This window comes from Gymnodraco acuticeps, unplaced genomic scaffold, assembly GCF_902827175.1.
Source record: "Gymnodraco acuticeps unplaced genomic scaffold, fGymAcu1.1, whole genome shotgun sequence".
Classification (NCBI taxonomy): Eukaryota; Metazoa; Chordata; class Actinopteri; order Perciformes; family Bathydraconidae; genus Gymnodraco; species Gymnodraco acuticeps.
Window position 1 is genome coordinate 687,344 of NW_022992090.1, and position 23,732 is coordinate 711,075.

Consider the following 23,732-nt stretch of genomic DNA (forward strand, 5'->3'; position numbering starts at 1 on the left):
TACAGATGGTGTCCGCTACAGCTGATAGTATCTGAGAGTGTGACAGGGACACAGAGCTTATAGGCTTCAGATGTGATCCAACATTGCCCTCCGGAGGCTGAGGGCCCTTGATGGAGGACATTATAGAGAGAATACATAGTCCAACATGAGGGAATCAGACTGACCTGCTTAATTTACACCAGGTCTCACATCTCGCATGTCTTTTTATTGATGTATTATATGTATATGTTGTAAGTTCTCCTATCTGATTTCTGTTGTTCCCTATCTTAATTTGTCACTTTTGGGGTGAAGATGTCTAGGGATGGGTTGATGTTTTGAGCTGAATTTGTTTTATTGTTTTCCATGTCAAGAAAAACACATTGATTCAGCTTTTGGTCCAAAATATATATAACACAATAATATTTTCCAAATGTGTATATACTGTAGATGCATGTTGTAATCATTATTCCCTTCCTTTCCTCCCTCAGAACTTCCTAGCGACCAGTAGCTGTCCAGAGATCCAGGGGTATCTGTATGTGAAGGAGGTGGGAAGGAAGTCGTGGAAGAAAGTTTACATATTCCTTCGGCGCTCGGGGCTCTACTGCTCGACAAAAGGAACCTCAAAGGTAACAGAAACTCAAAATCAGAATATTTTTCCGTGTCATTTTAGCATGTTCTTTTTTTTGACTTTGTAACTACAGTCTTAACCTATCAGAAAATAATTGCAAAGCGTAACATTTAAATGTTAAAGTTTCAACAGCATAAATATGTGAAATGTTATAACCTTTAAATCCGCCTTTTATCGATGGAGGTCCCTGTTCTGGTTTGTGTCTCTCTGTCACCTCCTGACTTATTCATTATTTCTGTCTCCAGGAGCCCAGACATCTACAGTTTCTAGCAGACCTTGACGACAGTAACATCTTCACTGTCACCACAGGCAAAAAGCAGCACGGAGCACCGTCAGACTACGGCTTCTGTATCAGGGTGAGTGACATCAAGCTGATGTCCAATAACATGTTATGGGGTGAGGAATGATTGACATCCTGTGCTGCTCCCCCTGAATTTGTTACATATGTATTATTCAGGGTTCGTACGGGTGCTTGAAATCCTTGAAAATGCTTGAAATTTGACGTGGTGTTTTCAAGGTTGGGAAAGTACTTGAATTTTGGGAATAGTGCTTGAAATTGAGATAAAGTGCTTGAAAATGTAAATGCTTTACTTTTACAATAAATTGCTGTCTGACTGAATAGTTCGCTTTTTAGATTAAAAGAAAATAATTGCTTCGCTTCTACATAAAACAGCTCCGCTGCACCTTCCCGCGCTATGCGCGCGACCTGCAAGTGTTTGTGTTACGTGTGACCTGGGCATTCTGATGAGAGTGATAGATGACTGTGTGCCAGGAGGTTGCAGTTTCAACGAGCGTTGGCTAGCAGAAGACAAATACAAGCCATGGTTAAGACGAGGGTCAAGCCCACAAGTAGCCTCCTGCAAAGTTTGCAAAAATAACGATGCAAGAGTCTGCGCTGACGAGCCACATGAAAGGTACGCTGTAGAGCATTTTAGATCAGGCTAACGTTGCATGTTACGTTTGATTAAACTAACGTTAGCGAGCTGAATATCGAACTCGAGGGATAATAATAATTGCAGGGGACAATCATTTCAGAGGAGCGTACCTATGTTATGTGCGTTACAGTCGCCATCGTGTGGTGTTCAGAGGATGAAGCACTCACGGCATTTCGTGTTATAGTCACGAAATATAATCTATTGAATCGACACAGAGCGATTTTGAAAGCAATGTATTTCTACTGGTAGTATGTTTCGTGCCTAAACCAAATGTGACTTGCTCTATCGAAATCAGTCACATTGACCCGAAGACACATTTTCGTTTGTATTACTGGTCTGGGGGAAGCTCGCGAGTGTGTGTTTGTGTATTTTTGCATTTGTGTACCGGGGAAACACTCACAAGAAACACCGGCTGTTGTTATGCTTGCTGTGATGTTACATTAGTCCGTTCTCTGCTTGTAAATATGTCGAAGCTTCAAAGTTGTATTTATCATCTGAATTTGCCGAAACAAGTTTAATATTCTGAAAGCCAATACTTTGTTTATTTGAAAACAGATGAAAACAAACTGTCTTTTATATAAAATTGAAGTATTATACAAGTAAAACTACATTTTGCTTTAATCCCATGTAATTGTAGAATGAACACAGTCTTCCTTTGAAGATGTATAAGTCAGGTGTCTTGAGTAGTCAAAATTACCTACACATCATTGTACACATTTGTAAATATTATTTTCCACTTGTTACCATTGTGAGTCTATTTTTATGCAGCTCTGCGTGATTTTGTGGCTACAATTCAGACTAATACGCTACCAGAGGTGGAATAAGTACTCAGATATTGTACTTGAGTAAAAGTAGAAGTACTCAGATGTTGTACTTGAGTAAAAGTAGAAGTACTCAGATATTGTACTTGAGTAAAAGTAGAAGTACTCAGATGTTGTACTTGAGTAAAAGTAGAAGTACTCAGATCTTGTACTTGAGTAAAAGTAGAAGTACCACAGTGTAGAAATACTCTGTTACAGTGAAAGTCCTGCATTCAAAATGTTCCTCAAGTGAAAGTAGAAAAGTATGATCATCAAAATATAGTAAAATTAGCGACAGTAAAAGTAGTCATTGTGCAGATTGGTCCATTTCAGAATAATATATATGATATGTTTTATAATGATTGATCATGAAAGTGTTCTCAAAGCTGGTAAAGGTGCAGCTAGTTTGAATGACTTTGTATACTGCAGGGTAGCTGGTGGATTTACTCCAGGTGGAACTAAAGTCTGATTCAACACTTGGTTATATTTCACATCATTCATCCACATCTGTGAAGTAACTAAAGGGATTAAATACATGTAGTGGAGTAAAAGTACACCATGTACCTCTGACTTATGTTTACTGCCAACCTAAAAGTACCTCAAAAATAGTAATCAATAATGTATTGAAAAGTTATTTGGCTGATTGTTTTATTTTGGCTCAGACAGGTTATATGGGAGGCCCAGTCTACGTACAGATCACTCATTTTGAAATATTAAACCTAGTTTTCTTTTCTTTAATCTTTCATCCTCGTGTAGAATGCTATCACAAAACACACATTTGGTTGTTTATAGCATAAAGAACATCTGATTTTATGTGAGGTAGGGAAATAATCATTTGAGTATGTGTATATAAATATGTAATTTACAACAGCTGTAAGCTGCTTGAAAAGCTTGAAAATGCACCTTGAAAATGCTTGAAAAGTGCTTGAATTTGACTTTGGAAAAGGTGTAAGAACCCTGATTATTGTTGGGGTACTGGTAGCGATTATTATGAATGATCTGTGTTCTCATTCTGTCAAATGTTAACTCACAGCCCAATAAATGTCGAGGGGAGCTCAAGGAGTTGAGGATGCTGTGTGCGGACGATGAACAGGGCAGGACGTGTTGGATGATGGCCTTCCGGCTCTTTAAGGTAACGCCATAATAAATGTCCTATATAAAAACGTTTTGGATTAAGTGTGTACCCCACAGTCATTAAGAATTGTGATAGTCTTGCTTAACCAGCTTTCTCCTTTCCTTTACAGTATGGAATTATTTTGTACCAGAACTACAAGATTCCCCAACAAAGGAAAACATTACTTTCACACTTCTCGGCACCTGTGGTAAGTTTACTGATCAACTTTGCTTTTACTAACTCCCAGATTTCTGAAATAAGCAAAACATGAATTGTACGTGAATACTATTGTTATGCAGGCACTAGGAACAGCTCTAGATATTTGTCTGACAATTTAAAGAAACATTTAAACTTGTTTGCTCTGCCTGTGTTTGCAGTTGTACATCCCTGCACTTATCTCCCTGCCTTTGTCCAACATTTGACTGTTGAACTCTGTCTCCCCCTAGCGGAGTGTATCGGAAAACTCCCTTGTGGCCATGGATTTCTCAGGGAGGATAGGCAGGGTGATTGACAACCCTGTAGAAGCTCAGAGCGCTGCCATGGAGGAGGGACATGCATGGAGGGTGAGACACAGCTTCTGTTAAAATGGAGCCAACCTTTTAATGGTCACTACAGATGACACAATTTATTTTTGCTTAACTATTCATACAGGTTTAGTTTTCCTCTGGTTGTAGGTGTTGACTTTTTTGTGTCCATAAGATATTTGACTTTTTATATACACTGAACAAAAATATAAATGCAACACTTTTGTTTTTGCTCCCATTTTTCATGAGATGAACTCAAAGATCTAAAACATTTTCTATATACACAAAATAACCATTTCTCTCAAATATTGTTCACAAATCTGAAAAAATCTGTGATAGTGAGCACTTCTCCTTTGCCGAGATAATCCATCCCACCTCACAGGTGTGGCATATCAAGATGCGGATTAGACAGCATGATTATTGCACAGGTGTGCCTTATGCTACGTTCACACCGGACGCGATGCGAAGTTTGGGGGCGGCGCGATTACATGTAAAGTCAATGCAGAGACGCGATCAGACGCGAATTCGCTCTGACGGCGCGCATGAAGCGGTGGACGCGGCGCGAATCACGCGATTGAAGGGGGCCGCGTCAAACGCGAGAGTTCAATTTTTTCAACTCGGGCGTCAAATTCACGTGACGCATTCTCGCGGAAGCCAATCAGCGGTGAGGATCTCAGCCTGCCGTCACTGATGTTCAACCAGAAAACATCAGCCATTAGCTGTTAGCAGTTAGCACACAGAGATCACAGCTCCTCATATATGTTCAGAAACTGTACAAAAGTTAAACAAGAACAAACCACAGACTGTCGGTGTCATGGCGAATACAGTCGCTGGTTTATTTATGTCTGTAGGCCGTTGTTATGAGTGTGGAGTGAGCATATACAACGTTAGCTTAGCCTGGTCGACCCAATCTCCATTCAGAAAACAAGCATTTTAAAAGGTTTTTCGCCTGCCGTCTTGTCTGCAGACTTGTCAAGCATTAATTAATGGTTTTTACTAACCGGTATCAGTATGTTGTTACGTCGGCATCATTTAGAAACGTGTATTACAATTTAATCACGGTAAAATATGTTCATTTTGTTGTAGTTGTAGCTCCCGAGCCAGTGCGTCTTGTTTGAATGATGTGAGTAAACACAGCTGGCAGCCGCGGTGAAACTCGAGCAACTAGAGCGATGTGATAGGAGCGTTTAGAGCAAAGCGAATATTCGCATCGCGTCCGGTGTGAACGTAGCATTAGGCTGGCCACAATAAAAGGCCACTCTGAAACGTGCAGTTTTGCTTTATTGGGGGGGTCCGAAAACCAGTCAGTATCTGGTGTGACCACCATTTGCCTCACGCAGTGCAACACATCTCCTTCGCATAGAGTTGATCAGGTTGTTGATTGTGGCCTGTGGAATGTTGGTCCACTCCTCTTCAATGGCTGTGCGAAGTTGCTGGATATTGGCAGGAACTGGAACACGCTGTCGTATACGCCGATCCAGAGCATCCCAAACATGCTCAATGGGTGACATGTCCGGTGAGTATGCTGGCCATGCAAGAACTGGGATGTTTTCAGCCTCCAGGAATTGTGTACAGATCCTTGCAACATGGGGCCATGCATTATCATGCTGCAACATGAGGTGATGGTCGTGGATGAATGGCACAACAATGGGCCTCAGGATCTCATCACGGTATCTCTGTGCATTCACAATGCCATCACTAAAATGCACCTGTGTTCGTCGTCCATAACATACGCCTGCCCATACCATAACCCCACCACCACCATGGGCCACTCGATTCACAACATTGACATCAGAAAACCGCTCACCCACACGACGCCACACACGCTGTCTGCCATCTGCCCTGAACAGTGAAAACAGGGATTCATCCGTGAAGAGAACACCTCTCCAACGTGCCAGACGCCATCGAATGTGAACATTTGCCCACTCAAGTTGGTTACAACGACGAACCGGAGTCAGGTCGAGACCCCGATGAGGACGACGAGCCTGCAGATGAGCTTCCCTGAGACGATTTCTGACAGTTTGTGCAGAAATTCTTTGGTTATGCAAACCGATTGTTGCAGCAGCTGTCCGAGTGGCTGGTCTCAGACGATCTTGGAGGTGAACATGCTGGATGTGGAGGTCCTGGGCTGGTGTGGTTACACGTGGTCTGCGGTTGTGAGGCCGGTTGGATGTACTGCCAAATTCTCTGAAACGCCTTTGGAGACGGCTTATGGTAGAGAAATGAACATTCAATTCACGGGCAACAGCTCTGGTGGACATTCCTGCTGTCAGCATGCCAATTGCACGCTCCCTCAAAACTTGCGACATCTGTGGCATTGTGCTGTGTGATAAAACTGAACATTTCAGAGTGGCCTTTTATTGTGGCCAGCCTAAGGCACACCTGTGCAATAATCATGCTGTCTAATCAGCATCTTGATATGCCACACCTGTGAGGTGGGATGGATTGTCTCTGCAAAGGAGAAGTGCTCACTATCACAGATTTTTTCAGATTTGTGAACAATATTTGAGAGAAATGGTTATTTTGTGTATATAGAAAATGTTTTAGATCTTTGAGTTCATCTCATGAAAAATGGGAGCAAAAACAAAAGTGTTAGATTTATATTTTTGTTCAGTGTAATATCAAGAACACCAGATCATGAACTCATCCCAGTTGTTTGTGGCATCTCTCTCAGAAGAGGAGTCAACGAATGAACGTATTAGGCTCCCACAGTCCTTTACACCACTCCTCACTAAGCTCAGGTAATTGCAAAAGCATTTACAAAATGCTTGAACTTGTTCTTTACACATTTTCTATCGGTTAAAGCGTATTTAGAAAGTATTTTAAATATATGTTTTCCATTATTCTCTGCAGTCATCCACATAGCTCAGTTGTGGTTCCACGGCAGGATAACCAGAGAAGAATCGCATCGCATTATCCACCAGCAGGGACAAGTCGATGGGTAAGGCATCTGGAGCTAAAACAGATTTTACATACTTTTCCTATTAACTGAATCTAAAAAAAAAAACCTTACTGAAGAGTTATTATTTATATTTTTCCTAATTTAAAATCAAGTCCGTGGATCCTTCTCACAGTATCTTCCTTTCTCTTGTTTCACAGGTTGTTTCTGCTCAGAGTCAGTCAGAGTAATCCCAAGGCGTTTGTGCTCACGTTGTGCCATCACCAGAAAATCAAACATTTCCAGATACTACCGGTATGCATTGCTTGGTTTTTGATTTCCTTTTTCTTTTAATAAATAATGGTCCTTGAACAGTGAATGTTTGTTATTGTGAGAACCTTTTTAGGTATTAATAAATCTTGAGACAAGTTAATTTAAAATAGAAGCAACCTAGACTTTGACGGTTGTGCTGATCAAAATGATTTTTGTTAAAAGGTATAATGATCTTGCATCTGTTAGCTCATTAACCTAACTTTATAGCGGACAGATTTTTTTTGTGAGCTATGTCCGTCAAAAATGGCAAACCTTCAAAAGGAGGATATTGTGAATTTGGTCTAACTTGAATAAATAAGGTTGCTTGTATCCAGGATCTACAATGTAGGAATTCAATATTAAAATATATATTTAAATTCAATACTTGTGTATTTCAATACTTGATTTGTTGCCAATGAGTCGGATAATGTAAACGGATTGTTATAGTCCTTTTAAAAATACTTATATTCTCTTTCTGTTTCTTTGGTGTGTCCCTGCCTGCAGTGTGAAGAGGACGGCCAAATCTTCTTCAGCCTTGACGACGGCTCCACCAAATTCACAGACCTGATTCAGCTGGTGGAGTTCTACCAGCTCAACAGAGGAGTGCTGCCTTGTAAACTCAGACACCCGTGCACCTTCGTGGCCTTATGACATCGTCAGATCACCTGACCCCGTCACTTGACCTGACTCTGCCTAAAACAAACAAAACAACACGAATCTTCCTGTTGGCGTTTAGTTTTGTATCTCTACAAGAAGCTGGTGAATTGACTGATGTTCCGCAGTCATTTTGTTCTGTTGTGAGTCCTCTGAAGACTGCTGAATTGTTGGAATCCTTTTGCATGAATGTTGGAGGAGTCGGACTGACAGATTGCTCACAAGGTTCCTCGCTCGAGCAGAGAACAGATAAAGGAAATGAACACTGCCCTTTGTGTCAATGCTCTTGCAAATTCTTCTACAATCTTGCTACCCATAGTCATCAATAAGCTTGGACACACAGTGAACCTCAATGTTTATCTTCACAAAGTGCAGACTGTGTTTCCTTTCAACTGGACAATCAGCAGGACCACTCTCTGCTCTCCAAGAACAAACTGTAATCGCATTCAAGTCTTCATCACACGTCCTCAAAACAAACTGTTGATGGAGAGTTGATTTCTCTTTAGTTTTGCACTCATGGAACTGGGAGTTGCCTTTGACGTTGCATGACTTCTCAGCTGTCTTAACTGTGAGATGGTGCCACCGCCCTCTAGTGTCATAGGCATGCAAGGACATGTCAGAATTCAACATCGATGATATTTAGAAGCACCAGAAAGAGACACAGAAGTTTGTCAAACTAGCTGGAGGAAAAATCTGGAACTGTTTATTTGTGGACAACACAACACCTGCATTGCGGCCCTCACAGAAATGCTCATCTGTCAGCACACAGGGTTTCTTTTCTTATTGATACATTCGTTGTTTTGTATTGCTATCAATAGTCTCTTTAATAGTATTTCTTTTTTAATTGCCCCTTTTGCATTCTGAATATTTGCAACTCTTCATTATTTGCATGTTCCATTTCCCTAAAGTATGTCCTTGTCCGATGTAACTTCCACAAAAATAGAAAAACATTTATCGAAGGGTGAAAAAACAAGTAATAAAGTTAGAGGATGTTTATAACCATGTAGACAGATGTGTTGCGTGGAAGGTTGGAAAGTGAATCAGGTATTTATTTGGTGGGAAATGTGTACGTGCAGTAGTTGACTGCAGGTAAAGGCATGGTGAGAGTATCAATATGTTATTCAATTCTCCTGCACAGGGGAGAATAACCACTAGCATTTCCCTCAGGTGTTTTTCAAGGAAACAAAATAATTACATCAGATCTGGTTTGTCCTGTCCTTGTTTCAAAAGTTGTCCCACAAATGTACCTCCTGGGAGTTGTGAGATAGTTAGATATACATGGTTAAGTGTGACTGTTCATTACATTACATATAACACGGCCTTGGTCTGCCTGGCAGTACCTGTGTGTACTGACACATCACATATAAGCCTCTTGCCCTCAGCACGCCACCTCTCAATGAAATCAGGCAGAATGTTTTAGAAAGTAAGCTAAAGGTTTGGGAAGAATATGTAATTAGAGAAGCGTATAGAAAATATATCTGCCTCTCCCTAGTCATCTCTTTCTTTCCTCAGCCTGTCTAACCTGGTGTCATCACACTCTCATCGGCATGCTGTGAAAATGGACCTCTGGTACATGATGTGTTTTTGGCAAAACTCTTACTGAGTTAGGTTGAGAATGACAGGAGTAAATAGCCTCAGTTATTGGAAGTATTTTGATGATATTCCTACTCAAAGTCTGTCACAATTCGGTTCATAGTCACTGTCTTTTAAAGTTGCACCACACACTTTTAATCTCAATCTGGGATATTTCTAGAAACTCACATTTGAATTTGTATGTAGTCAAAACGTTGGTGTCAGCTGTGGTGTGGCCACCAGCCAGCAGACCGTTAGATATCCGTTTTTACGTACCTGTAATGCAAACTCAACAGTCATGATTTATTGACCTGCAGGTTATCTCAAGGTTTATTGGTCTTCTGTGATGCAGAATAGCCTCACTATATTGACTCTGTGCATGGTCACCATTATTTATCTAAGATGCAATGACTCAATAATTGTTTTAAAGTATTGTTGCAGCAAAATGTATTTATTTATCTCCATGTGACTGATTACTTGAAATTTTTAGATTTCTTTTTTTTCTCTGCGCTGTTCTGTACTGTTTTCTATTGTCATTACCATGAAATGATTGACCAGTGTGATATATAATTGTTATTATTGTAATGAAATAGCATCTATTGTTTTTTGTTTTTGTTTTGGTTCATTCAAAAACTATTTTTTCATCATAAATACTTGATGTTTAAAAGCACACTGGCATCCATAGTTTTAACATCATTCCAATAGATGCCAAGTGGAATGTTGTTAAACTGAAAAGTTTCCCAAAGCATGAACAATATTGTATTTCCTGCTTTTCTCATTTCTCTCAGACCTTTAAAATATCTTCTGTTAAAATGTTTAACCCCTTTACTTTAAAAGGCCTCAAGTGCTCTCATCGTCACTCGATTGTGGTGACCTAAACTAGAACAATAGTAATTATTTAAAGTAGTGAAGTCACAAATATTTTGGGAAACTAGGTCAATCAACATTCTCATAATGCACTGTTTAAACCAAGATTTGTAGAAATTTAGATTTAGAAAAAAAGCCCTTTACTTTCAATTTAAACGTTCGATTAGATTAGATATAATTAAAGAAATGCATAACAGCAGTCCCTACTCACATATGGGCGCAGTAAGGCATAGTCACTATTTTAATCCCCTTAAAACTGCAATGAACAGGAAGTGGATATTCCACACCGATAAATCGAACCACACCAGAGCACCGCTGTCGACCTTCTTTCAGCAGAATGAAGCATCTTAATCTGCTAGATAGGTTTTATCATTTGCATGAATGTGGATTTTTTATGTACATATAATGTCACTGATATTTGATTTGTTGATATTTTTTAAGAATCTGAACAACATAATAATACATAAATAATGATGTAGTCTAAAATCCCCTAAGATTTGATTCAGCCTGCCCAATCATCTTTAAAGTCCCAATATTTGATTATTGTTCCTGAATGACGTGAATGGTATCAGATGTCAACCTGTGAGGGAAAGTTAGCCTTTAAGGATGAGTGAGTATTTGCATATCCACTTACTCTGAATGAAAAAGACGGAAGGTAACTTCAATTCGAACACGTAAAAAAGAAACTCCACGTTTTTATACTTAACAGAAATGAATGTAACTGGGTTGCTCAGGGTTGACTTGGAGCGTGTTAAAACTACTGGTCCATCAGCTCTCTTGGACTGTTGTGTACAAGAAGGAATTTATAATTACCTTAGGTTTGGTAAACTCTGTGGTCACAACATACTTTTCTTTCATTAAGTGCACCACCATTCTGCTAGTTGTGAATACTTGAAAAATATACTTGCAGAAAATGGAATAAATCCAGTGTTATTTAAAAAGGACACTTGACAGTGTTGTTCATTTTATTGTTTAGGCTGTTTATTAAAAAAAAAAGCGCCTACAATACTTGCTTGGTTACCTGAGCTGATTAAAACCCTATCTCGAACATTTTTGACAATTTAACCACAGTTATCATATGGCAACAACGGGTGACCTATTCATTAAGAAATCTTCATATTTCAATTAAATCATGCGAAATTGTAATGTTATCTGATCAATTTAATCATGCAAAAAATGTAAATACAATTCCTAATAGAGAAGGGCAAAGTCAGTTATGGTTGCCAGGTAACACAACGATGGTGCCTCTGATGACTTCTCTTTTCTGCACAAACTACATCTAAAATGTGGACCAAAAGACACAAAGCTAGTGTAACTCAAACACAGAGAAAACGTGTTTGAGTTGTATTTAACTCAAAATACAAGTACACAATATGGTTTCAGTTTGTTTTTGGAGTTGGAAGTGAATTAGCGCCGATCCTGCAAAAGTGGATTAATCAATTATCATCTCAACTCATGCATTTTCACTATGTTGTCACATTGCAAGTTACCGTGGCTGTACAAATGAGTAAAGAAAAAATATATCTATATATGAAAATATAAACTATTATGTATTTCAGGGAATGCAAAAAAGAAAACAGTAACTTATCTCGTTTTTTCAGAGAGAGCTCCTGTATTCGAAATGTGCTTTGCTTAATTCTGTAAATAGTTGAATGGCTTATACATTTTAATTGTAACCTTTTCAGGTATTTTTGTACAAATAAGGGACTGATATATTCTGTTTATTGTAATTAGAATAAAACATTAATACATTGATATAAAAACCTCAACTCTGTTTGTCTTTATTAATGGAACGTTATTATGCGATATTTGCTAACTAAAGGATGTAGCACTGCTGAATCAGATTTATTTATTAGATCTGCACAGTGTTGTATAAACCGTACTGCATGTGCACTGGTTTTGATAATTATTGTTTGTTCAGATTTAGGTGTGCTTGGAATCTGAAAAACAATAGGTGTTATTTTAGGTAATTTAAATTAGGCTTACAATCTTTAAAAACATAATATAGTATGTTGAAAACATCAAGGAAAAAGTCATAGTTTGGTTTTTGTTAAATATGGAAAACGTCAAGGTATAATCTGTTGAAAAAGTCATATTACAGTATGTTGAAAATAATTATTTTTTTAAATCACAGTATGGTATGTTTAAAATGTCATGAAAGAAGTTGATGTATAGCATGTAAAAAGATATGGATAAAAAAATCATACACTCTAAAAACGAATTCAGGCGACCTTTCAGCTGACATCCTCGTGGATTCATCTTCTTATTACAGACACATGCATTTCCTAACATTCGGTCTATATGCTGTAAAATGTATTATCTCTTCGATTTACACACGGCATCTATTGCACGTCTGTCCGTCCTGGGAGAGGGATCCCTCCTCTGTTGCTCTCCCTGAGGTTTCTCCCATTTTTTCCCCTTAAACTGTAGGTTTTCTCTGGAAGTTTTTCCTTGTACGATGTGAGGGTCTAAGGATAGAGGGTGTCGTTTTTCCTCATACTGATATTCTGAACAATCTGTGTTGTTGTATTTGCTGTAAAGTGTCTCTACTGTAGGCTATTTTTATTATATGTACAAAGTAGTAGAGGCTACTGTGAGCGTAAAAATACTTTGGTTACTATTGTGATATCGCTTTTTATTAAAAATGAATCTCGGTGAAGCAGATCAAGGACATGCTTCTTGAGGTAGGATCGTTATTTAGAGTTGTCATTGAAATGCAAGTTATTGGCAGTCACCCATTCAGAATATATTCATTTAGGTAATTTCTCTTATTTTCCTTTTTCAAAAATAGCACAATACAATTGAAGTACGCAGAGAACTATAGCCATCTGCTGCCTTGTCGTGTACCTTGGAGAAAAGGAAGAGGACCTTTTCAAAGAGTTTAGCGACGTAATTAAAAATCTTGAAATAAAATAAAATCCATGGGCCCAGTGTAAAAACACAGGACAAACGCACTGATCTCTGTCAGTTACATTTTGAAGCATATTGGACTTTTGGCCACACCCCAATCAATAATATCTTAGCAACGTTCAGCATGGATAGGTGTTGACAGCAATGGCATGGGAAAAGGATTGTGTAACATTTGAAAAGTGGCTTCTGCTCTTCACTTAACCAGTTCAAGTATTGTATGGAACCTGCAAAAAAGATGAGAAGATACACTAAAACTTATCTACTAAATCTGTCCACATGCATTTAAACACTAGTACTCAAAACCACCTCTGTGTGTCTTCAGGACCACATTGCCATGATGACACACACATGCAGACTCAAACGACGCTGAAGTTGGCTTCCGATTCAGAGCATCCGATTCGGCAGTTAAGGGGAAAGTTAAGGGACATTTAATTTACAGCGCCGAGCGAACAATCCTCCGTGTTTGAACCTCTTAAATCGCTGCATAGCCGATTTATTTGGACTGGATTATCCCAGAAAGTCTAAAGATTCTTTATAACCCAGTTTGAGATTTGTGAAACCTTTATTCTATTTGTGAAAATAAAAAAAAGGGAGATTTCAGTACTTTTTTCGCATCTTCACCACATTAGACCAGGTCCTGATCTAAAACCACTAGACCTACACTCATCAAATCTGGACTGGATTATCCCAGAGGGTCTAAAGATTCTTTATAACACAGTTTCAGATTTGTGAAACCTTAATTATATTTGTGAAAATACAAACAAGGGAGATTTCAGTGCTTTTTTTTAATCTAGACCACATTAGACCAGGTCCTGATCTAAAACCACTAGACCTAGACTCATCAAATCTGAACTGGATTATTCCAGAGGGTCTAAAGATTCTTTATAACACAGTTTCAGATTTGTGAAATCTTTATTCTATTTGTGAAAATACAAACACAGGTGGAAGGCTGAGGTTGCTGCAGCAGGCCAGGATCAGAAAGTGAACCTCCCAGCTGGGCAAGCCTTTAGGCCTTCTTGAGGCTCCGCCTCTAGATGGGCGGGCACAAACAGGACGACACTCCCAGTACCTGCCAGAGGACAGCAAGGCAGCAGCGCCATATAATAGAAGAGTTACGACATCGGAAGTCCAAAAACGGTTATCGTCACGTGGTTCATGTAGAAGAGGATCGTTCCCCGGAAGTTCATGGCGGGCAATGTGAATGCATTGATAACAGGAGATAGAACTACGATTTTAGGTAATTATTAGTGAATAAAGGTTTTGATTTGCAATATGTATACAACAAATCGATATGTGTATGTATTTACATCAATATGTTTTAAAAAATAAAATAGAATTTGCTAATATTAAGTGATAATATTAGGATTAGTGTGAACAACTAGTTTACATGTTAGGCTAACAGTGCCTTGGTTAAAGAGCCTGTTGCTGTTTATTTATAGCTTTGAATTCTTTAAAACCAATATTATCTTCTTAAACTTGTATGGTAGTCAGGAGCATCACTTTCTAATGTTTATTGATATATTTAGAGGGAGGGGATCTAAAGTAATGCTTTAAAATTCAGATTAGATTAATGTCTACCATTTTCTTAAATTCATGGTAGTTTCAGTAATCCCATGGTAATTGAGGACACAAGTTATCTAAATGACTAATGTCATCTTTATGGCTTTCAGAAAGGACAGGAGACCGACAGGTGACTATCAAAGGACTAGCAGCAGCATGATGATGATGATGATGATGATGATGATGTTAAATGTGTTGTTTTAGGAACATCCATTGCAAATACATGGAATTCAATAAACATTGAATAGCATATCATGCAGTTTGTCTGTGCCTTTTCCTCCTTGTTGTCCTGGTTTGCTGTGCTGCCTCCTAGTCGCCACCATGGTTTGCTGTGCTGCCTCCTAGTCGCCACCATGGTTTGCTGTGCTGCCTGGGGATGCTCCAATCGCTCAGAGAAAGGAGTACGAATGTACAGCTTCCCCACTGACACAGAGCGGAGGAAGCAGGAGCAATTTCACAACCAACAGCAAAAAAATATGTGATTTATATACAAACACTGCATTTGCACTTTTTCACAAAACGAAAACCACACCATTGGGAAAGCTTAATGTTTTGTTTAATACAAAAAACAGGGAAAGGCTTGAAAAACACTGAGAGTTGAGACTCAGGGTGCAGGGTGAGGGTCTCAGTGCAGGTATTCAGGCTCCATTGAATCCCCCTCTGGTTCTTGTGCTGAAAGAGGGATAAACAGACAGGAGAAAGGGTTATACACACCTATATAGCACACCTATGAAAAAATTGAAGTGAAATCAACCTCTTCTCTGGAGAACAAACTTCGATTTCTCTGTCTTGTGAGTTTGCAGTCTTGCAGTTTTGCTCCTCCACCTGTAACATCACTGCCCCTCCACCTGCCATACAGTAGGTTACCAACAAGATTACTTATATAATACAGTGATAGAATACATGTTTAGTATGCTTACTTATATAAAACAGTAGTATTAAACTTACCTTGTGTGTTCACTCTCACTTAAGTTCCTCTCCCTTTGCCATCAATCCAAAATCAGCTGAGTTGCAACATTATACACACAGGTAATAATCAACATAATCACAAGGACACAATATGGCTCTGCTAAAAACACTCACTCTTACACGCACCAAAGTTATATTTATCTAATATTTAACTCCCTCCACCCCCGCATACAATCCCGTTTAGAAGCCCCTCTTCTCTAATTCAACAACGTTGGACCAAATAGACATTAAGAGAACGGAATTTACAATTAAAAGGCTGTTCAACGTGTGTTGCTAACTTGCTTCGGTATCCTAGCTTGATCTGTTATCTGTAAACGTTCCCTAAATCTACTAATTTAGGGATAATCCACTGACATCCTTTAATACACATGTTCAATTGAATCAGATGTACTGATAATTAGTGATGGCAGTTTGACACTGAAGCTTCGAACGGAGCTTCAACAGCTTGCTTCAAATCACGTGACATGTGACGTCCGAAGCAGTAACTGCTTCAAATCACGTGACATGTGACGTCCGAAGCAGCAACTGCTTCATTTCCTGAATGAATCAACTCACTGGTTTATATATACAGTATATGGATTCAATGCACTGCCTCGTCTCGATTCTGACAGGTGACAGGTTGAAACAGTTTCAAATTTGAGCGCTTCAACACTTTATAACCGCTCTAAACAATGCGCAATGTGTGGGTTGTTGTCGTAGTTTAGACGTTGTTGCTGTTGGCATTGCATTTGAATTGGATCATTATAGAGCAAGCCAGGAAGAAAGATATGTCGTTATGGCTCGTGAAACACTTCGAAATGTGGAGAAGCTGGGAACAAAAAGAAAATGAGTAATATAAAAACACTTAAATAGTCGAAGGATTAGATAGCCCAGTGGATAGAGCCGGCGGCCAGGATGCAGCGATGTTCTCCTCGCACCTGGTTCAAAGCCCGGAATAGTTACATTTGTAATCATTGCTTTTCAATTTTAATACTTTAATAACTGATAAAAGGCCCTCTCCACCCAAAAACATGTCTTGCACTCTCTAGTCTCTTCTCAATAACCCAATACACACAATTATCAATCTTTAATTGCAAATAGAACATGATATTCTGTGTGTGTGTGTGTGTGTCGAATATTTTTCAAGGCAAAGATACGTTAAACCCACTGCAGCCTTGCACTTCGCCAGGAGAGGTCGCTGTAACTGAAGCTTCGAGAAATGAACCTATTTCCGACACAATTGTCCAAGTGGTTCGACGCTTCATTCAAAGCTTCATTTTGCCATCACTACTGATAATATCCGCAATATAAATCTTTAAACTTCTTCTTACCTTTAAAAGTCCGTCACGAACGGTCTATTATGCTGCAACTCCACAGCTCTGCTAGCCTTGGCGCTAACTTCCGGGGAACGATTGAGAGGCTCCACGATCCGCCATTGCTGTAAAAAAGTGGTCCATTGGAGTGAACGGAGATGTCATAACTCTTCTATTATATGGCTCTGCAAGGCAGGGAGCACAGACAGGCAGAAGGGGGGAGGGGTCGTCACAACATGTTCTTTTGTTTTGTTTTATTGTTCTGTCTTTTTATTTATTTAAGTATTCCAGTAATGTATGTTGCATGTTTTAATTTGATTGTATTTACTTGTTTAAATGAAATTTGTTTTAGGTTCACTTATAAAATCTGTCCAGGGACAACAGATGAAAAATAGCCTCTTGGCTAACTCTGGCACATGTACAGGAATGTCAATTAATGTGCACTGTCCCTGTTAAACAAATGAATAAATAAATAAAAATAAGTGTATGCTCCTCATTTAGGTGATAATTCTTTATCTACAAAGTTTTCGTATCTTAAATACTGTTTCATAGCAAACAAAAAAATGAAAGAGATGTTAAAGGAATTCAGGTTCATGAGATAAAGAAAAAGGCTAACTTTCAGTCTTTCATCCACTTTGAACAGCTTCTGCTGCTTTGTCCTAAAGCAAAATATGAATAGCAATTATTTTTACCAAAGTGTTATTTTCTAATCTTGTAATGTTTTTCACATTCCAAGCAATCCTAGTACTCAAGATGACATACTGTAATTAGGCAAAGCTTGTTGCATAAAGTAAACTTGAACAATGCTAGTTATAGACTATATTTAATTTCCTGTTGAAATGTTTTGCCTGCAACTGTAAATAAATTAAGTTTATATAAGTATACCTACTTATCTGTTGAATTTTTATTTGCAACACAAAATTATAATACATTTGAGAAGTAAAGACTTTATTCTTCCTAAATTAGCTGTCCATACTTACCCGATTTGATGAGTGTAGGTCTAGTGGTTTCAGATCAGGACCTGGTCTAATGTGGTCAGCATGCGAAAAAAGCACTGAAATCTCCCTTGTTTGTATATTCACAAATAGAATAAAGGTTTCACAAATCTCAAACTGGGTTATAAAGAATCTTTAGACTCTCTGGGATAATCCAGTCCAGATTTGATGAGTCTAGGTCTAGTGGTTTTAGATCAGGACCTGGTCTAATGTGGTCAGGATGCGAAAAAAGCACTGAAATCTCCCTTGTTTGTATTTTCACAAATAGAATAAAGGTTTCACAAATCTGAAACTGTGTTATAAAGAATCTTTAGACTCTGTGGGATAATCCAGTCCAGATTTGATGAGTGTAGGTCTAATGGTTTTAGATCAGGACCTGGTCTAATGTGGTCTACATGTGAAAAAGCACTGAAATCTCACTTTTTGTATTTTCACAAATAGAATAAAGGTTTCACAAATCTCAAACTGGGTTATTTAGACCCTCTGGGATAATCCAGTCCAAATAAATCGGCTATGCAGCGATTTAAGAGGTTCAAACACGGATAATTGTTCGCTCAGCGCTGTAAATTAAATGTCCCTTAACTTTCCCCTTAACTGCCGAATCGGATGCTCTGAATCGGAAGCCAACTTCAGCGTTGCCAGACTCAATAGGTGAAAACAATACCAGCGTTGCTTTAGCAGCTGGTAATAATGGCTCTGAATTCACTAAGAGTGACAGTTTAAAAAGTATGCAATTACCTAATTCCTTATCTCTTATGCGCTAACCTATTATTTAATGTGCTTCAAAAGGACATGAATATCGCCTTCATCAGTGACCGGTCCACCCCAGGGTCTGACCATACGATGGCAACCATCGTGGTCGAGGGAAACAAATGAATGAGCAAGCATTCTGCGTTAAATGTGTTCATACTGTTTGAAATAATGACTGTCGGCAGTGTTTGTTACATCTTTTGTAAAATTGATGTGTGTGATCTGCAGATTGGTGGCCATTGAGTTTGTTACTGTAGTTTTACAAAGACTTTACAGATTGTACATATTTGGCACTGGTTTTAAATATGCAAAGGCCTCTAACTTCATTGTGATGGCAGCATTTATTTGCTGTGTCCCCATGTCCCATGGTAATGAAAGCTTTAGCGCAAGTTCAATAAGGAAGACCTAACAATGAGTCACTAGGAGCGTCCACACAGCAGCGTGCGTTGACGCTTGGAGGTGGGCGTATCTGAAGCTCGGGGATTTTTTGCGAGCAACGCGACCAACAACCAATCACATGAATCTCCCGCCCCCGACATACAAAGCAATAGCAATGTTAAAACGAAGTAAACTGGATATAAAATCCCCAAACAGGCGAAAACCTACCAGTTTCATCCACTGTCTCTGCCACCTCCCTCCATGCCTCGCTCCTCCGGTTTGTATCCCGGTAGATGAACAGAGACTGATCATACAGCACCAGGTGATTCACTACCGCTATAATGAATTTTCCCTCCATTTTTTGGAATATGAGGAAATGACCTGCGTAGTCTCTCCCAGCATACACGCGGTTTGATTGGCTAGCGCTTGTACTGGTAGATTTGCATAAACGGGATTTCATTGGCTGACGCGTCCGTCGAGGCGTCAAAAGTTGAACATTGCTCAACTTTTGAAGCCAGCAACGCCAGCAACGCTCCACGTCGCTTCCCAAAATGCAGTTCGGCTAAAAGTAACGTCACCCCATTCAAAGTGAATGGGCAGAAGCGTTGGAAGCTTCAACGCATGCCGCTGTGTGGACGGGCCGTTACACGTCACTCTATTGCTCTCTCCCCCCTCATTAAATGCGTGGGCGTCACCCCTCAGCAGCCAATTGCTGCACATGTTAAATTCCTTAAATGCCTGCTCTTCCTTCCTGTCAGTTGTCATTTCAGGTGACCACACGCCGTGGTAGTACTACAATACTCCTCCTCGTGAGAAAAACGGTAAGGATCAATTAGCTCAAGATGTCCAATTCGGACAATACGGAACACGAACCTTCTCGGGAAGTCTTCGATCCCGGTTCGGCTCCCCACAGCGGCTTATCAACAGAGGCAGACTTCCTCATCGCCCGGCTCCTGCAGCAGGGCATTCCCACAGCCCCAGGCCTCACTCTCTCTCAGCTCAGAGAGCTCTCGGACCAGGTCTCCAGCGTAGCTCCCCAGTCCGGGGCAGCAGCTCCAGTCAGCTCCCCAGAGAGATCGGGGCGAGGACGCGGCCGCAGCCGCCGAGGTAAAAAAGGGCAGGAAGTCGAGCCCTCCAGGATCCCGTCCGCCTCCAAAATCCACCCCTTCCCAGGCTCGCCAGGCCGGGAGTGTCACTAACACGCCCCTTATGGAGAGTAGCGTGGCCGGCTCCCTGCAATCCCGGGCTAGCTCCATGATAGCTATCGATGCTCGCCTCCAGGCCCTGGAAGACTCCGTCACAGGAGCTTCAACTTCCGTTGCACTCAGGTACTAGTTTTAACGAAAATGTTTGCACTCACCCTTACTGTACATTTCTTCATATCTGCAGTTCCTGCAGGGATGCACACCCGAAGTCCGTTTGCCCCAGGTGCAGCCGCAGCCTCACAGTAGCTCTGCGCCAGAAACCTCGTGGTGAAAAAACATTTTGAAATATCACCCCTCCACTCCCATTAACATCCCTTAGCTAGCAGCTGCGCTATCTACTCACCCAGATTCCGTGTTTGTTGACTATCTCCTGTCAGGGCTCTCCCAAGGCTTCAGGGTAGGGGTCCTCCCATCTCCCACAGTGACTTTTGTAGCAAGAAACTTACAGTCAGCAGCTAAAGAACCCAACATAGTTTCCCAGCTCATCGAGAAAGAACTTCTCAAAGGATATATAATCGGTCCTTTTAGCTCCTCCCCCTTCTCAGTGTTCCGTTCATATCCCATCGGAATAGCCACACGTAAATAAAAGGCTGATTTTCGATCTGTCCGCTCCCTGCTCCGGCCCATTCTGCAGCGTCAATAGTATCATCCCTCCAGATCAGTTTTCCCTTCACTATGCCTCAGTGGATAATGCAATAAAGATGATCAAGTTCACAGGGCACGGAGCTTGGCTCTCCAAAGCGGACATTACCGATGCTTTCAAAATCATCCCCATTCATCCGTCTCAGTGGAATTTGTTCGGTATTAAGTGGGAGTCCAAACTCTATTTCGCTGTTCGCCTGACCTTCGGGTGCAGAAGCAGCCCCTGCATTTTCAATTCCTTCTCGGAAGCGCTCTTTTGGATCCTGCTGAACATCGTCAGAATCCCCTCCGTCCTTCACCTACTGGACGACTTCCTCCTCATAGATCCGCCACAGGACAGCTCAGGGATCTCACTGGCCAAGCTGAAACACTGCTTCCAGGAGTTAGGTGTCCCTCTCTCCAAAGAGAAAACGTTAGGTCCCGACACACGCTTAGAGTTCTTAGGCATCATCCTCGACTCCATAGACATGAAGGCGTCTCTCCCCTCCGACAAATTGCAGCGCATCCGGGACATCACCAAGTCATACTGCGTGCAACAAGTTATCACAAAACAACAGTTGCTCTCCCTTCTCGGACACCTCAACTTCGCCATGCGCGTCATCCCCCAGGGGCGCTCGTTCATATCTCGCCTCCTGGACGCAGCATCGGCGGTCGACAACCTCCATGACTGCGTTTTCTTAGACGAAGGCTGCCGCTCAGACCTACGTTTCTGGTCCCTCCTGCTCGCCCACTGGAACGGAGTTACTTTCTTTTATGATGACCTCGTGTGTTCCTCTGACTCAATGAGGTTCTTCACGGATGCCGCCCCATCCGTGGGTTTTGGGGGTTTCTTCCAGGGAGAGTGGTTCGCAGGGTCATGGCCCACGTCAATTTCTACCTCAAGCAAGTTCTCATTAAATCTGGCCTATCACCTATATCATACTCGGGACATTCCTTCAGGATAGGTGCAGCCACCTCTGCTGCTAATCAAGGTCTCTCTACCTCATCCCTACAACAACTAGGACAGTGGTCCTCCTCCGCCTTCACAACCTACATTCGCCTGGAAATCAGCGCCGTACTGGCTTCCCAAAGATCTCTCAGACCCTAACTATGGTATCTATGCATATAACTGGTGGTGGTTCATAACACGTTTACACGTATACATGTCTCATTATGGTATCGGATTTCAAACTGCATTCCTGTCCTATCCGCGGGCGCCCGCCCACAGGGAATAATGTCTCGTCTCACGTTGCATCTACATGTCACGGGCTACATTCTCCTGCACGCAGGTATCTAATCCCAGGCCCGTGCACAAATGTGTCTGTGTAAAATGTATACCCTGCGACGTCAGGTTGTGGACTGTGTGTCCCCGTAGACTTCGGTCTTGTGGACTGCGGGTCCCCGTAGACTTCGGTCTTGTGGACTGTGGGTCCCCGTAGACTTCGGTGTCAGTTAAAAAACAAGACCCCTGCTCCGGCAGGACGTTCGACCTTCGGGCGGCGTAGTCAAGCCCTGCTAGCCAGGCAGGCGACCCTCGGGTCGTTTTCAGATAAGACCGGCACTGATTTCGGCCGTCAGAGTCTCAGCATGACCCGTAAGCTCCGGCAGTGATTCCGGCCTCCTCCCGTTAATCTATTATTTCATCCCCAGATCACCACAGTCACCCTACAAGGTAAAAAACTCAGTTCATCTCAGTATTCTATACTTCACTGGTTTTGGGGATTTCATCGGAGCGGTTCTTTCCCTCCTGAATGATTATCCTGCAAACCGGGGCCTAATCGCCAAACACCATTCCATTCTCCTGTTGTATTATCATGGCAATCATTTAATTCATATGACGTGTAACAATAAATATGTATTCCATACATCACGTCTCTCCGGTTTGAAATATGGCTAATGTGTTTATTTATTATTTGTGGGGCAATTTAAATTTGTGTAATTTATCTTTTTTTTCAAGATTTAAATGAAGCTCAGCGCAAGTTCTTTCAGGAAGACTGGGTGTGTATACATTCACTCCGCAGCTGCAGATAATCAGCTCATCACAGGCGTTCATACATTACATTACATTTCACCTCATTCTCCAGCAGCCAATCAACGTGCTGCAGCCAAACTATAAAATGGTTCTCCTCTCTCCTGCAGTCAGCTGTGATTTCAGGTGTTCATGCACCTTATCATATGGCATGTGTCAATAAATGTTCAAACAAAATGAATTCTCTCCTTATTGAAGCATCATGTGTTGAAATAAACAACAGCAGTTCAAAATAAAAAGTGAATTGCCTAACAGGTTGTTGGTCTGTTGTGGAATAAATTAATTTATTTCTTTAAAGGCAAAAACATGAAAAAGCTAAGAAAAAAAAACTTGAATACAATATATTTGGAGCAACTTAATTTATAAATGGTTGTCAACTTAAAAACGTGTGTTCACAATGATGGTAATTAAGTACATACAACTTAAAATTCCTTTTAAATCATACGGTAAAACTAATCGGAACAACTTAATCTTTTGAGTAATCAACTTAAAAACTTGTGTTTATGCTACCAATTATTAAGTAAGTGGTAATTAAAAACACCTCTGATTGTAGAGGAAAAGCCTTCTCCCCTAACTCAAATAACTTTGTTGCTTTAAGACAATTTCATTAGAAGTTGTCTTAACTCAATAAACATTGATGCAAACTGTTGTGTTGATTTTCTTTGTTGAGCCAATGTCACAAACGAGCTGAGGACCAAAATGCAGAACACGGGAAACCAGGGATAGTCGGTAAGCAGCTTTATTGAAGGCAATAGGCTGG

The 23,732-nt window shown here is 40.6% G+C and overlaps 1 protein-coding gene across 4 annotated transcripts in view; it reads left to right on the forward strand.

Moving 5' to 3' along the window:
- grb10b (growth factor receptor-bound protein 10b) overlaps positions 1–12,026 on the forward strand; it is an 84,764-nt gene extending 72,738 nt beyond the window's left edge. For 2 of the 4 annotated variants that reach the window (XM_034202656.1, XM_034202659.1), the window contains 9 exons: positions 468–605; positions 853–963; positions 3,376–3,474; positions 3,587–3,664; positions 3,903–4,019; positions 6,655–6,721; positions 6,834–6,921; positions 7,080–7,173; positions 7,675–12,026. In XM_034202656.1, coding sequence (XP_034058547.1) covers positions 468–605; positions 853–963; positions 3,376–3,474; positions 3,587–3,664; positions 3,903–4,019; positions 6,655–6,721; positions 6,834–6,921; positions 7,080–7,173; positions 7,675–7,821 — 939 coding nt within the window. In that variant the 3' untranslated portion in view covers positions 7,822–12,026. Of the gene's footprint in view, positions 1–467; positions 606–852; positions 964–3,375; positions 3,475–3,586; positions 3,665–3,902; positions 4,020–6,594; positions 6,722–6,833; positions 6,922–7,079; positions 7,174–7,674 lie in introns of those variants that run through there. The other 2 variants (XM_034202657.1, XM_034202658.1) reach the window with 2 other exon arrangements.
- The last annotated feature ends 11,706 nt before the right edge of the window (positions 12,027–23,732 follow it).